Here is a 14442-nt window from a genome sequence, read left to right on the forward strand (position 1 = left end):
GCAGACTTACAAGTCGCAGTCACTGACCAAAAACAAAGGTCAACAAATGTTGACAGAAAAGTAATTGTAAAAAATGGAACACAATGGCATCCTCAAAAATATTTGGAAAATGGTTGGCAGTACTGTCAACTATACCGTAATCATATTCAATGGGCTACACATGCAAAGCCTGGATATGGTTCTTAAGCCCATCCGCATTGCTTAGCAAGCCTTGTGTATTGGGTCCAGCAGTGATATAGACACCACATGTCCCTTAAAAGGACGTGAAAAGGCTCATTACTAATCCAATATACCATGAAAGGATTTTCAGTTCACCTAAGTGAACCTGCCACATTTTTCAGTGGATGGAGATAGAGGATAGCAATGTTTTCATATGCAGTGTTCTTTAAAAAATCTAATCTTACCTCACATTTAATCCTTTCACTTTAACACTGGGGACAATCCCACCAAACCCCCACTCAAACCACACACCCTGCCAGGAAAATCAGTCTATCAGGAGATAGACAAAGGACATAAGAGAGAACAGAGAGAGGTCAGGAGTGGTGTATTGGTTTACCTTCGTGATGCCGATAAGCGTAGTAGGCATAGTGATTCCCTCGCCCTAGGCAGACAGGCAGGTTGGTAGTAGCACACATGCAGAGTAGGGCCGCAGACACACATACATACGTGACACACACACGCACACACACCATGCCGTAAGAAGGCGGGGAGGAAAAACACACACACACACACACACACACACACACACACACACACACACACGCACGCACACAAACAGCAGAGGGTGAAAATGCAGCAAAGAGGGAGGAAAGAAATGCAGCATACCATGTACCCATAAATTCTACGCATACACACACAGCAACCGAAATTCAGCAGAACCACCATTTAAATGTCCCCTCTTGGAAGGTTTCCCAAAGCCAGTAAAGCAGTCAACCTGACAGTAGATGAAGTAGCAGACAGGGTCAGTGCAGTAGGCATCAGGCTGGAACACGCCACGCTGGGTTCCCAAAACCATTTTAGCGCCAGCTTTGTCTGTTTTCCGTTAGTGGAAGTAAAGCACTGAGTAGTGTTTGGGAAACCAGCAGGCACACGTTAAAAGGGAACTACAGACAGTAAAAGGAGGGGTAAGGATCAGTGGCAACAAACAAGCTGTTAGAGCTGGAGGAGAAGGGGGTTAGACAAGTCCGTTTTTTTGCAAGGTCCAGGCGTCTCATTAAACGCACAAAGCTCGCAAAAAATTCTAACTCCTCTCTCTGCAATTGACAAATTGACTCAGTACTTTTTTTTCTCTATTAGATTTATATAATGTGTAACCACATGCCGGCAAACTTCTGAAATAGAGGAAATGCTTCGTCTTAACACAACTTCAAGTGAATACACCCCAGTAAGAGAGAGAGAAAAGAAAAGGACATCCAAGGGCATTGTATGGGGCAGAGTGGGTGATGGGTCATCCAAAAGTGAGATATTCTTCTACAGACCTAGCTACAACACGGACTTCACACATGCCAGAAAACCAGGTGTGCCTGAAACAATGAACCAGTATCTGTCCACAACATGGTGAGGCGCAGCGCACTGAGAGGAGAATCTAGTGGTCATTTGTCAAACACGTTGATACTTTTCTGATGATGTCGTTTGTCTGTGACTATGTCAGATCTTCTTTGAAACCACTTTCTGTCCTCCAACCAATGCTTTAGAAACATCCTTGAGTTAATATTTTGCACTTTGATCTATTTTATCATCCGTAATTTCCCCATGGTGTACAACACCTTCTAAACTCTGCTTTTAGTTCTACATAGATTCTATATAAAGTTCATTACAATTGTTACTAATGTTAATGTCTGGTTAAACTTTGTCTACAAATATAACTAAGCACATCAGAAATCCTTGGCGTATGTAGAGTGTGTATTGTAGCAAGACGTGTCCACTCACCTTGGTAGACAGAGGATAGGTGACTGCTTGTCTAGTGTAATAACTGCAGCTACACTGCCTCCTGGCGGCCACTGCAGTGTGAGTGTGAGTGTGTGTGAGAGTGTGTGAGTGTGTGAGTGTGAGTGTGAGTGTGAGTGTGTGTGTGTGTGTGTGTGTGTGTGTGTGTGTGTGTGTGTGTGTGTGTGTGTGTGCCCGTGTGCCCGTGTGTGTGGCGCGCATGTGTGTCCGTAGAAGCCGGTACCTGGGCTGAGCTCCACTAGGTAAGGTAGTTTCTCTGGCGGCAGGGATCCGTCCAGGGGCTTCCCTCGCTGGGCCTTGTCCTCCGCCTTCCTCCCCTTCTTGCTCTGGTAGTCTGGGGGTCTCTTCTTCAGCTGGAACACCAAGGCTCCTGGTACACACACACATGAGCACATTGACTGAATTTTGTTAAATGTGTATGATTTATTTCCTTGTTATTACATTCTATTTTCATCTTTGATTTGTCTGTTGACTGGAAAGGTGCCACTTACAATATTACTATCATTACTTTGCTCCCTAGAGTTCCTAAATGCTTCTGCTAATCACAACCACTTGTCCATGAAATACAGGGTTATTTCCATTTGAATAGCACTGTCACATTGTATTTCACATAGCATATGTCGTATTGTGTATGTTTATGTTACATTTCAGCCAGCTTATTTAGTAGAACATTTTTAGAGCAACAGTTTGCAGTCCTGAAAAAAAAAAGTGAGTTTGCAGTGGGCTCACTTGACACATTTACAATGTTTTTTACCAGAAGGTTTTGGATCTAAGCATAAAATAAGGTCTTCAATTAACATAAGCCGGGGAGAGTTTAAGTGAGTGAGTGTCGGATTCGGAAAATAGCAAAAGTGCTTTGATTTGTGGAGATTGTTTTGTTGTATGAAACGTGTCAAAGTCATAAGCTCTTGTTTGCTACACAGCTTCTTATCTTAATCTATCCAAAACACACACTCTGTGGTGGGAAACCTTGTGGAAGTAACTTTCAGGTTGGCCTATAAAGACGCCATCGCTGTTAACACTCCATTCAACTGGCCTGGGGTTGTATGGTAGAGAATGGTAATGACAGGATTATGCCAGTAGGGGGAAGCAGAGACAAGGAGAAATAGAAGTTAAATTATGGTGACTTTTCCAGCAGCTTCAAGGTGTGGCTGGTAATAAATGGGGAGGGAGGACACATCCCAAATGAACAGAAACCCGACAATCCTGAGGCTTCCATAAACGAGAGACAAACTGAATACTATGCAAAAGATATGTATTATAATATAATATTTAACCACTTAATTCCTACATACTTCATTGACCGGGGTCGCCCAAGGGTCTGTAACTTGGTCCTCTCCTTTTTGTATTCTACACCAAATCTCTTCGCTGAAAATAACCAATCTATAAGATCTTACACATTACATTATGGGCTTGCAGATTGGCTATTTTTGCTGAATGTTTTCCTGAGAATAGGGATGCTAACTATACACTATATGTGACAGTCACTGCAAGTGTGTGTGCGTGCGTGCGTGTGTGTGTTTTACCTCTGTCAGCAGGCCAGTCTCTGAAGATCTTCAGTGGACACTCGGCATCGTCCAGGATAACCTCTTTACCCGTCTTCTCGTCTTGCTGCAGAGGAAAATATCACATCAAACATCACAATTTTACAAACAACCACACAATATACACCTACAACTAATCTGCTGTGTATTCACATAAATTAGAAAAGAAAAACTTGATCAACTTTCAGTTGATCAAGTGAAAGATCAGAGTAAACGACTCTGGTCAACAAACGACAGGGTAAGTGGTCAAGTAAATAGAGTGCAAAGAAAAACAATTTAGTGCTACAAAATAACTAGGATACCAGATAAAACATCAAACCTAGCACCTATCAAAACAACATGCTAAATAACATTTTCGCATCGTCATTAACCAACAACTATACAGTATGTCTATCTAAATAACTTTCAATTCATTTTATGTGAACAAGTAACCAACCCATATCTGCATAACTAGCATCTATCAAAACAGATAGGCAACAAGAAATAATACAAAGAATGAGTGAGGCAGCTTATTATAGATACAGATTGACCATTTTCAATCAAAACGGCGACCAGTATTTAAATTGCAAGGCTTGGCATTCAGGGCAGCATGTCTCCGATTCCCATGCCTGTGTCCAAACACTCAATGAATGAGCTAATGGACTTTCCTTGTACTCAGCCAGTTGTACTTTGTAGACAAGAAGTACAGTACGTGTGTGTGTGTGTGTGTGTGTGTGTGTGTGTGTGTGTGTGTGTGTGTGTGTGTGTGTGTGTGTGTGTGTGTGTGTGTGTGTGTGTGTGTGTGTGTGTACGTGTGTGTGGGGGGGAGAGGCAGTAAGGTCTCCTGGGGTTTTTTGATCTGATTGGCTCTGAGTACAACTGTTATTCTGTGCGATTGGTTAGAGCTGGTGTCTGTCAAAGAGCTGGGAGCAGCTGTAGACAGCAGACAGGGTGAATGGATCCACACACGCACACAGAGCATCTGCTGCTACCACGGCACTTTGTCTGATGGTAATCGAATTGCATTTCTCCAAAGGCCAGCATGCTAAATACATTCCTGCAACTGCAATCTGCTGGTCTAGTTGTGTGTGTGTGTGTGTGTGTGTGTGTGTGTGTGTGTGTGTGTGTGTGTGTGTGTGTGTGTGTGTGTGTGTGTGTGTGTGTGTGTGTGTGTGTGTGTGTGTGTGTGTGTGTGAGTGGGGGGGCGGGGGCGGTGGGAGGGCTAGAGGAAGCAGCACCCATAAACACCATGCAATCGTATTAAAAGCATTCTTGGCATGCCCCATCTTCTCCGTTACCCCGGCGATGTGGTTTGACTGAGAGTCGACGTGGCCAATGATTGTTTGACGTACAGATCATTGTTTAGTTTTGTGCTTCTAATCACAAAGGCCAGACCTTTTCACTTCCAACTCACTGGAGCTCCTGCAGTGTGTGTGTGTGTGTGTGTGTGTGTGTGCGTGCGTGCGTGCGTGCGTGCGTGCGTGCGTGCGTGCGTGCGTGCGTGCGTGCGTGCGTGCGTGCGTGCGTGCGTGCGTGCGTGCGCTGTGTGCATGTCGCCACTGTAAACTAGTTATTGTGATTTAGATGGAAGCGACAGCTGGTGGTTCCAAGTAAGTAACGCAATTTGATGTGATTTTCACGTTGCAGCCAATGTTCCTCTGGGAAGGATGTGAGGCAACGACATCCAACAGTGCAGTTATTATTGAGATCCAAAAGTAACATCACAGCCATTTGGTGCATTCACATGCATTTTGGCTATTTCTATAGACGAATCCACAGAGTGCTGCGGTGTCAGACTCCTGCTATGGTGTGCATTCTGACACCACAGCTATGATTGCGCCAAGTTAGTGAACTTGATGCAATGTCATGTCATGTCATACGATGTGATGTGTATGATCTTCTCTAAGAGATTGTCCATCCTTTACATCTTTTAAAGGTCCAACTAAAAGGATGGATCATGGACAATCAAACATGCAAACATTTTTAAATAGGCTAAAATGTAGGTTTTTCTAGTTTTCTTGAGTGTCTTGTATTTTAGGTCAAAACTAGGCCTTTTTTACAGGTGTTCTTTCTCTTCTGTTTGTACCCTTTTAGTAATGTTTATATGTGCTCTTTCTGTAATGTTTTCTGTATGGGGACTACGGATGGAAATTGGCATTCTTGCTAAATCCAATGCAGCATTTTATGTATGGTGTTCATTAATATGCACTGTCCCGTCCAAATAAACGTATAAATAAAATAAATGTAATGTGACTGACAGAGGGATTGATGTTTTTATGCTTATACTTGCGACCACATCCCAATATATTTTCGGAAGATAACATTTGGGCCTTTTCATCCTGCTTGGATTTGTGCTCGACATTACAGCCATGTGCTTTCATATCGTAGTATGAGGACAGAAGATTTTCTTCCATGTTAAAGATTAAGATTACTCTCATCTTAACATCTTAGAAGTTTTAGTTTTCTTCAGAAGACCAGAGAATGAGAGAAATAAACTATGCCTCTATTATTTTATACTACAATATGACTGGAGTTGTGGGTATCATCTACCGACCTGACCTACCTTTATAGTGTCCATCTATTCATCTTGTTGCACCGTTTGAATGGCTGCATAAACATTTCTCTTGTTTACATTGGTGTTTGTGCTCCGTAAGGACCCCCTAAATAAAATGACGTTTCTGTTCACACTCTTCCCTTGTGAGTTACAATTTTAACTGCATTACCCGTGCGATGCAGTACTCTCTCGGGTTCTCCTTCTCCAGGCCATACTTCTCCAAGGCCTCCACCACGGCAACGTCTGCCGTGTCTGAGGTCGACATCAGCATGGTCTTATAGGGAATGTTGGGCTTCAGACTGTCTGCGTAGATCCTCAACGTTCCTCCTGGAGAGACAGAGACAAGAGAGTGAGGAGGGCAAGGTTGCAGAGAGGAAGATAACTTCTTGACTATTTACATGCAATATTAACATACACAGTATGTATGACTGTTAATGTACAGTATACTGTATGAAGTGTACATTAGGGCACACAGTAAGAAACTCTCAAATCACACATGCATGCCACTGCAACATCTTAAGCCTGATTTATACGTTGTTGTGCACCGGTGTCCCATGCCGAAAATTTCAGCTCTACAAGCTCATTATACTTTGCAATGCGACACATTGTGAGCTTGTAGATCTACTATTTTTGGTGTGGGACACCATTGTACGACCACCGTTGTTTAAATCAAGCTTTAAGTTACGCAATGTTTTTCTGTTTAATAAAATAATCACATGGAACGTTTTTTCCACACACACGAGAACAACGAAATTGCCCTCACATAGCAGAGACGCTATGAAAGGGCAGAAAGAAACGCAAAGCCTCATTTATACTTTGTCAAAAGGGCGTGTTGCTCAATGACAGCAACTGAAAGTTATTTTTTTATGAAGTATAAATTGGCCCCATGACACAGCTGTGGAGTTACATTTTCAAAAAGTTCAGTTTTCACTGTCCACACAGTAAAAGGAAAACGGCATTTTCAAAAGAAATCCACTCCGGAGGAGTCGACGTTCTCAAAAGGTTTGTTGACCCAAAACACACAAAAATAAAACGGAAAGAGAAAGTTGTTTGTGTGGATGTATCCTCAGTTCCAATGAAAACATTTAACTTCGAAACGCAGCCTTGCTTAAGTCTTGTAAACAGATTGTTCACTTTTTTTTTTACACTTCTATTGCCATATTACACACAGCAGGATTAGAAATGTGCATGGGTGCGTGTTCCTCTGAGACACAGGTTGCAGGGGACAGTGTCCCTCAGAAAGACAGATTGCAAGCGACTGTTACTCTGAGACACAGGTTGCAGTGGACAGTGTCCCTCTGAGACACAGGTTGCAGGGGACAGCATCCCTCTGAGACACAGGTTGAAGGAGACAGTGACCCTCTGGGTCACAGATTGCAGGGACAGTGTCCCTGTGAATGACAGAGTGCAGGGGACAGGGAGGAGCCGTGTCACTTAGACAACTATAATGAGTAAGCAGGTAATTGTTTCTGCTGTCCTGGCCAAGTCTCCCTTGTGAAATAGATCTCACATCTCAATGGCACTTCCTGGTTAAATAAAAGGAGAAATAAATAATTAAGGGGCATTCAGCGTGATGCTCCAGGATCCTTCAACAGGACATACGGCAGAGTTTTGGGGCCTGTATGTCATGTTGTGGTTGGACCGAGGGACTACAAACAACACAATTCTCTTTGTACTCAAGTCGGCACACACGACGGCTGCGGTTGCCCTTGTGTTCTCAGAGTGGAATTCGGTGGCAGCAGTTCATACGACTGACTGGCCCTCGTCTGTCTTTGTTCTGCTGACTTTGTGCAGAGGAAATGTCTAATTCTGTGCTTTGCGTCAGTGCAGAAATTATCGCCTTTAGAAAAATCCCACAACACACAAAAACAGTGTTCTGTGGTGGAGGACGCTGCTTAGGGGAAAAAAAGCCACGAGGAAACCCGTTTGAAATGCCATGACACACAAATAGTGTTTTGAAATGGAAACCAGCCTCATTGTCTGACCACATTGTGCATGTAGTTTGTCTGAGAGAGTAATAGGGTTAGTGTATCTATCTATCTATCTATGGTTATTAGTGTTTGTATCTATATATCTTATATCTTATACATACATTATATATGTGTGTGTGTGTGTGTGTGTGTGTGTGTGTGTGTGTGTGTGTGTGTGTGTGTGTGTGTGTGTGTGTGTGTGTGTGTGTTAGATAATGTTATTTAGGTAATTGAGTCACAGCGAGTTACCCACTAAACACACAGTCCCTGTGTGAACGCCTCCACACTGGTGTGGATATTTATGTCCATCTGTCTCCCTTCGTTTTTCTGCTTCATAGCTACTAGAGTGAGTGTGTATGTGTTTGCATGCGCAAGTGTTAATTCCACAGCCCCAACTCGACACACACCATCTCACACATACATAGTACAGGATTTTAATATGGAAATAGAAAGTATTTGTCGATACTGACGGTGGTGGGCGTGGGATGGTATTTGATAATATTGAATAGTGTGATGTTTCCACAATATCATGGATGAAAATATTGTATACTGTGATAGAGTTTGGCAGGGCAACATTGCAATATCATTTTTGGGATATCACCCAAGCAAACCTTAAACACACAGACACCACACACACACACACACACACACACACACCAGAATCAGGCCTGCCATCATTGCTCTTGAACTCCTGCATACGCTTCTCCAGTTTCTGCTGCCGTCTCCTCTTCATGACCACCTCTGGGTTGGAGATGGTTCTGGTAAAACTGGTCTCTGGCATGTCTTTGTACACCTCTGCCGCCAGGCGACTGTTTTCTCTACAACACACACAAAAACAGAAAAGTTCATCAAGACATTCATGAATTGGGGTGCTCAGGTGCTGGGTAAAGTTCCTGTTCACCACCATTGGAGACTAGGGGATCAAATCCGTTGCGGTGCTTCCAGATTGGCCGGGCATCCATACGAGCACAATTGGCCATGTTCAGTGGGGGGTATTAAATGGTGGGGAAGTAGGGTGTGTTGCCACATGCGCTACATCCTCCCAGTGAGGCCCTTTAATGGCATATGAACCAGTAGGTGTCAGCAGTGGCAAGATTACACACAAGTGTGGAGTTATTTGGAAATTGGAATGACTAAATTGGGAGAAAACAGGGGGGAAATAATTGGCAACTCTAAATTAAAAAATAAATAGAATTAAAAGACATTCATAACTTTCTAATAAGAGTCCACCAAAATACCCTGGGTTTTAGATGAACGGAGAAACAGAGAGAAGAACAGAGAGTAATAGGAGGACGATAAGAGTGTACAGTACAGTAAAGTAGTCAGAGTTAATTTATCAGTTTCGAAAAGACCTTTATTGATCCCACGGGGAAAATTCAGGCGCCTGAGGTAGCACAGCAGTCACAGTACAGATAAGAGTGAGTGAAGTACTTTGAGATACAGTCATAGGAAGAAAAATAATAATTGACTGAATCCCGCTCTAGGATAAGGCAAATAAGTAATCAAAAATGTATGCACGCAGAATTACATGCAATCAAATATCGCTACAACGTCCCAGAAATACACCGATATCGTTGCAGAGTCAACAATATATAGAGTACAGTAACCGCACTCTACAGTGTTACTGCTGAGTAGAATACACAGAGGATAATACACTACAGTCTCCGTGTAGAGTAGACTGTCAGAGTCGGTATTGTGCTGGTGTTACTCCGGGCCTGTCTTTACCGGGCCTGTCTTTACGGTAACCTTAGAACCTTACAGTTTTTACACTCTCAGAGTTAAATCAACACCATGTTTTACTGTGTGGGAGAGGGAAACGTGTGAAGTGAAAAGTAAAGAAAGTGAAAGACAAGGATTAGAGAGTAGAGGTGGACGGACCCCCAGGGGACAGAGCTGGGTCAAAGTTCAGATCACCCTGTTCTTTAAAAAAGAAAGGACAGATTGTCTCCAAGGAGGGAAAGATAGATGACCGGGTGCGTGTGTGTGTGTGTGTGTGTGTGTGTGTGTGTGTGTGTGTGTGTCGTTACCCGTCCTCTCCGCCTAGCGTTGGTCCATCTCCATCAGGGATGCGGGAAAACTCCTTCTGTCTCTTCTGCTCTTTCTTTTTCTCTTTCTTGGACAGTGTCCTCTTGAAGTTCTGGATCACACCATCTTTCTCCTTGTCTGGACCGTTACTCTGACTCTTCTGTTGGACAGAGATAGAGAGAGAGAGGGGGGCATTAGTTTTAGATCATGAGGCAATATGTATGTCTGTGTATCGATTGTACCTTTTAAGGTTAGAGAATGAATGAATGTCTATGAAATCAAAAGTCTTCAACGGTATAGCAGTGCAAGGATGTTTGTGTATGTACCTTAGGCAGTATGTCGTTTTCATTCTTGAGGACAAAGCGCCCCTCTCTGTCATCTTTGTTCCAGTTGAGTTGAACCACCAGAGGCTTCTCATCCAGGTCCAACTTACGCTCTTCTAACGCAGAGAGAGAGACAGTTATATTCAGACACACACACACACACACACACACACACACACACACACTCAGTCTGTGTGTCAAATCTCACCCCCGCTGACGTGGACTTCGTAGAGGGAGTATTTGGGTGAGGACAGCATCCTCATGTCTGGTCGGAACTTCTCGGCCAGCGTCTCTATCACATCCTGGGTGGTGGCGGTGCTCGATACGCGGATGCACTTGGTGGCAAAGTTCCCCGCCACTCGGTCCTGGAAGTAGAAGCGCATCACCCCATGGAACTCCAGGTCCTGAATGGAAAGAGAGAGAGAGAGAGGCACAGAGAGAGAGTTTAGTCATGATCGTGAGACTCTGGATGTCTCGTGTCCATATTCGCTGACCTCTTTCAAGAAGCATCTAAATGTTCTTACTTTAATAATAAACGATAGATACTGTAGGAAAGGGCTTTTTAGTGCATTTGGAGAAATGTTGATCTTTTACTTGACCACACAAGTAACGTTGAAATCAAAAGACAAGAAAATTCAAACAGAGCACAGATTGTGTAAGTGAAATCTTCTTCAGCGTCATGGTCCAAGAACATGAAGCAGTCAGTCTTTTGTGAACTGCTTCCAGTTATTACACAGTCACTGTCTCGCGCGCGCGCACGCACACACACACACACACACACACACACACACACACACACACACACACACACACACACACACACACACACACACACACACACACACACACACACACACACACACACACACACACACACACTGAAGTTAAAAGATGAAGGAGAAGAAGGAGGAGAGGAAAGGAGGTGGGAGAGAGAGGTGAGACAGATTGTTGTAGCCAGAGGCTATCACTACTGCTAGCTGTTTGAATGTCAGATGCACCCGACGAGAGAGAGGGGGAGAGAGAAACAGATACAGTGAAACGGGGAGAGTGAGGAAGCGAGAACAATGAAAGAAGCTTGCCAGTCTTTTGGCTACAATGTGAGTTAGTAGAGCTGTTCCTATTCTATTGTAGTTGATTATTCAGCCATTGTACTGCTTGATAACTCAATACACAACACACCCATGTCATGACCATGTACACCCTGGCCTACAAACACACACACGGTACATAAAAAAAGACAATAAGACAAACATGCACAAGTCATGACAGACGGCCACACACAACAAAGCCATATACAGACAGTCAGACACAATACATACGCAACTCACATCATGTATTACAGAGACACGACGCATACACGATACAGACAACAGACACGCGTACATGGCAGACACACATGCATAAAGACAAATAAGATTTCAAAGACTACTTGACAATGACCTACACATACATGTACATTATGTACAGTGAAATATTGGTGTGGCAGACTCCGCCAGACTGTGATTGTACACAGTATAATACAAGTAATAATGTAATAATAGCTACAATACAAGTAAGGTACCGCTAGTAGTAGTACGTACAGTATTACAGTAAGACATAAAATGTAAAAATGTAAAACCTAATAAGTGTGCAAAAACAGCGTGTACACAGATGTTAGTGTACACACACACACACACACACACACACACACACACACACACACACACACACACACACACACACACACACACACACACACACACACAGTGCAACTGTAAGATACAAAGTACGACACTCCTCCTGACCCAGTTTGACCCTGAGCTCAGACCCTCCTCACTATGACCCAGCAGGGGGTGCTGTCACCCAATTGGTCAGACATAGCTGACCAATGGGGTTAAAGAAGAATGCCCAAGTCCCAGGGGTCATCAGCTTGGTTCTCCTCTGAAACTGAAAGAGGGGCCAAATAATATAGACAACAATACCAACCAATCCAATACGTTTGTCACATATATTACAAACATTATGTGACAGTTTCTTGGGGGTGGTCAAATTAGAGCTACTGTATGTGATTTGGAATTAAATTATCATTCTGCCAAATATTGTTATTAGCCAATTATCATTAGCCTTGGACCAAATATTTTCATATTCCTTTTTTCTATCCCACCCCCAGGATGCTCCGCACACCCTTCCCCCACTATATATTCACGATTAAACTAGACAATATACTCAATACATTGTACAGCCCTAACATGCTTGTCTACCTTTTTTTTATATATTTTATTTTGGGGTCTTGTAGTCCATGAGTGAAAATGTGCTACTGGTCTAAAATCCACATTTAAAAGAATTAAACACGCCAATGCAATTCAATGAGCGATCAGTGACTATCAGTGATATAGGAATGACCCAATTTCAATGTGCACTCTACTCTCCAACGTGCATGTGTGGGAGAATGAGTGTGAGAGAGGAAGACGAAAGAGTGCGAGACACTTTATAGATTCTTCTTTCTCTCATCGCCATCATCTCTCTGCTTTCTTTCTAAAACATCACATGATCAGTAACGTCAACACAATGTATGACCCAAATATATATGTGTGTGTGTGTGTGTGTGTGTGTGTGTGTGTGTGTGTGTGTGTGTGTGTGTGTGTGTGTGTGTGTGTGTGTGTGTGTGTGTGTGTGTGTGTGTGTGTGTGTGTGTGTGTGTGTGTGTGTGTGTGTGTGTGTGTGTGTGTGTGTGTGTGTGTGTGTGTGTGTGTGTGTCATCCATGCAAGAGTGCACCCTGACTGACTCCACGTGACGTGATTGGCCGGTGGCCCTGTCTGTTGTAGTGAGGGAGAAGGGCATTGGCTGAGAGCCAGGAAGTGAAGTGTGCCGGAGTGGCATGACTATGTGTGATGAGGACATATGTGGTTATGTCACGACAATCACACAGAATCACACACACACGCGCGCGATGAGGCATTTCCGATGCACTGTCTGCTTATTAAATAGTGCTGCCCATAACAAGTCACCAGCACCACATTTACACAAGCGTTCACACAATGAATGGACCGCACATGAGTGTAAACATTATCATGATTCAACTTTGAGGTTCAAATGTTAGACATAAATATGTATTAACATTTAAATTAATGTTCACTCATATCAGTGAATCTCACCCCAACCAGTCACACAAACACACACCCACCCATAGAGGTGAGGTCATTGGGTAAACATGCAAACCAGCTGAGCTCATAGGTGAGTCAGAGGATAGGTGTGTGTGTGTGTGTGTGTGTGTGTGTGTGTGTGTGTGTGTGTGTGTGTGTGTGTGTGTGTGTGTGTGTGTGTGTGTGTGTGTGTGTGTGTGTGGTATGTGTACTAAAATCAACAGACTCGCTGTGTGTGTTATTTGAATTGAAGCTAGTCTTACATCTTATATCCATAAAAGCCCACAGCAGCACAATAAAATATCTCTCTTCCTCCCTCCCTGTGCCTCTTTGTATAGCTCTCTCACCTCTCTCCCTCCATCCAGTTGCCTCCTTCTCTCTCCATTTCTCCCTAGGGTAGCAGTGTCCTGCTGGCTGCTCTAGTGTGATTAATGCTCACACAACAGCAGTTGCACACACATACTTTTTATCATTCTCTCACACGCGCGTGCACACACACACACACACACACACACACACACACACAGTACTACAGAAATACAGGTGCTGACACATGGACAGGGAGGATGTAAAATAATCCACAGGCTAAAATGTTTGTTCATGATGAAGGCATGACATGCAGAGCAGAGGAATAGCACAAGCCAACAACAAAATAAGCTATTACTAACAACAATAATGGGGGTGACTAAACACATGCTTTCAAATGTCTAGGTTGGCCCTGATGTACTGTGCGCCTTCCCCTAGACCCGTACACAAGCCAAGAGGGGTTTGTCCTGACTCCTGAGCAAGCCCATATCCAGTGTTTGCACGTTTTAAGGTAATCAAAATGTGCATCATTTTGGTGCACTTTGGTGCACTTTGAGAGCAAAATGAAGAAGATAGACCTGTATAACTAACTTAACAGGTCTACAACAATGCTGGAATGTAGGACACACTGGAACAACAACAATCTGATAGATTAGGGATCAAAGCTTTAT

The 14442-nt window shown here is 43.4% G+C and overlaps 1 protein-coding gene across 6 annotated transcripts in view; it reads right to left on the minus strand.

Annotated features, from left to right (window-relative positions):
• Nucleotides 1–14442, minus strand: part of afdna (afadin, adherens junction formation factor a) — a 115135-nt gene that overhangs the window by 63030 nt on the left and 37663 nt on the right. For 4 of the 6 annotated variants that reach the window (XM_084081669.1, XM_084081671.1, XM_084081670.1 and 1 more), the window contains exons 2-8: nucleotides 10551–10746; nucleotides 10346–10458; nucleotides 10022–10179; nucleotides 8652–8812; nucleotides 6194–6351; nucleotides 3474–3558; nucleotides 2171–2317 (exon numbers count right to left, since the gene is read on the minus strand). In XM_084081669.1, the coding sequence (XP_083937795.1) occupies nucleotides 2171–2317; nucleotides 3474–3558; nucleotides 6194–6351; nucleotides 8652–8812; nucleotides 10022–10179; nucleotides 10346–10458; nucleotides 10551–10746 (1018 nt within the window). The remainder of the gene's footprint in view (nucleotides 1–2170; nucleotides 2318–3473; nucleotides 3559–6193; nucleotides 6352–8651; nucleotides 8813–10021; nucleotides 10180–10345; nucleotides 10459–10550; nucleotides 10747–14442) is intronic. The other 2 variants (XM_084081672.1, XM_084081668.1) reach the window with 1 other exon arrangement.

This window comes from Gymnoscopelus microlampas, assembly GCF_963454915.1.
Source record: "Gymnoscopelus microlampas genome assembly, chromosome: 16".
NCBI classification, from domain to species: domain Eukaryota; kingdom Metazoa; phylum Chordata; class Actinopteri; order Myctophiformes; family Myctophidae; genus Gymnoscopelus; species Gymnoscopelus microlampas.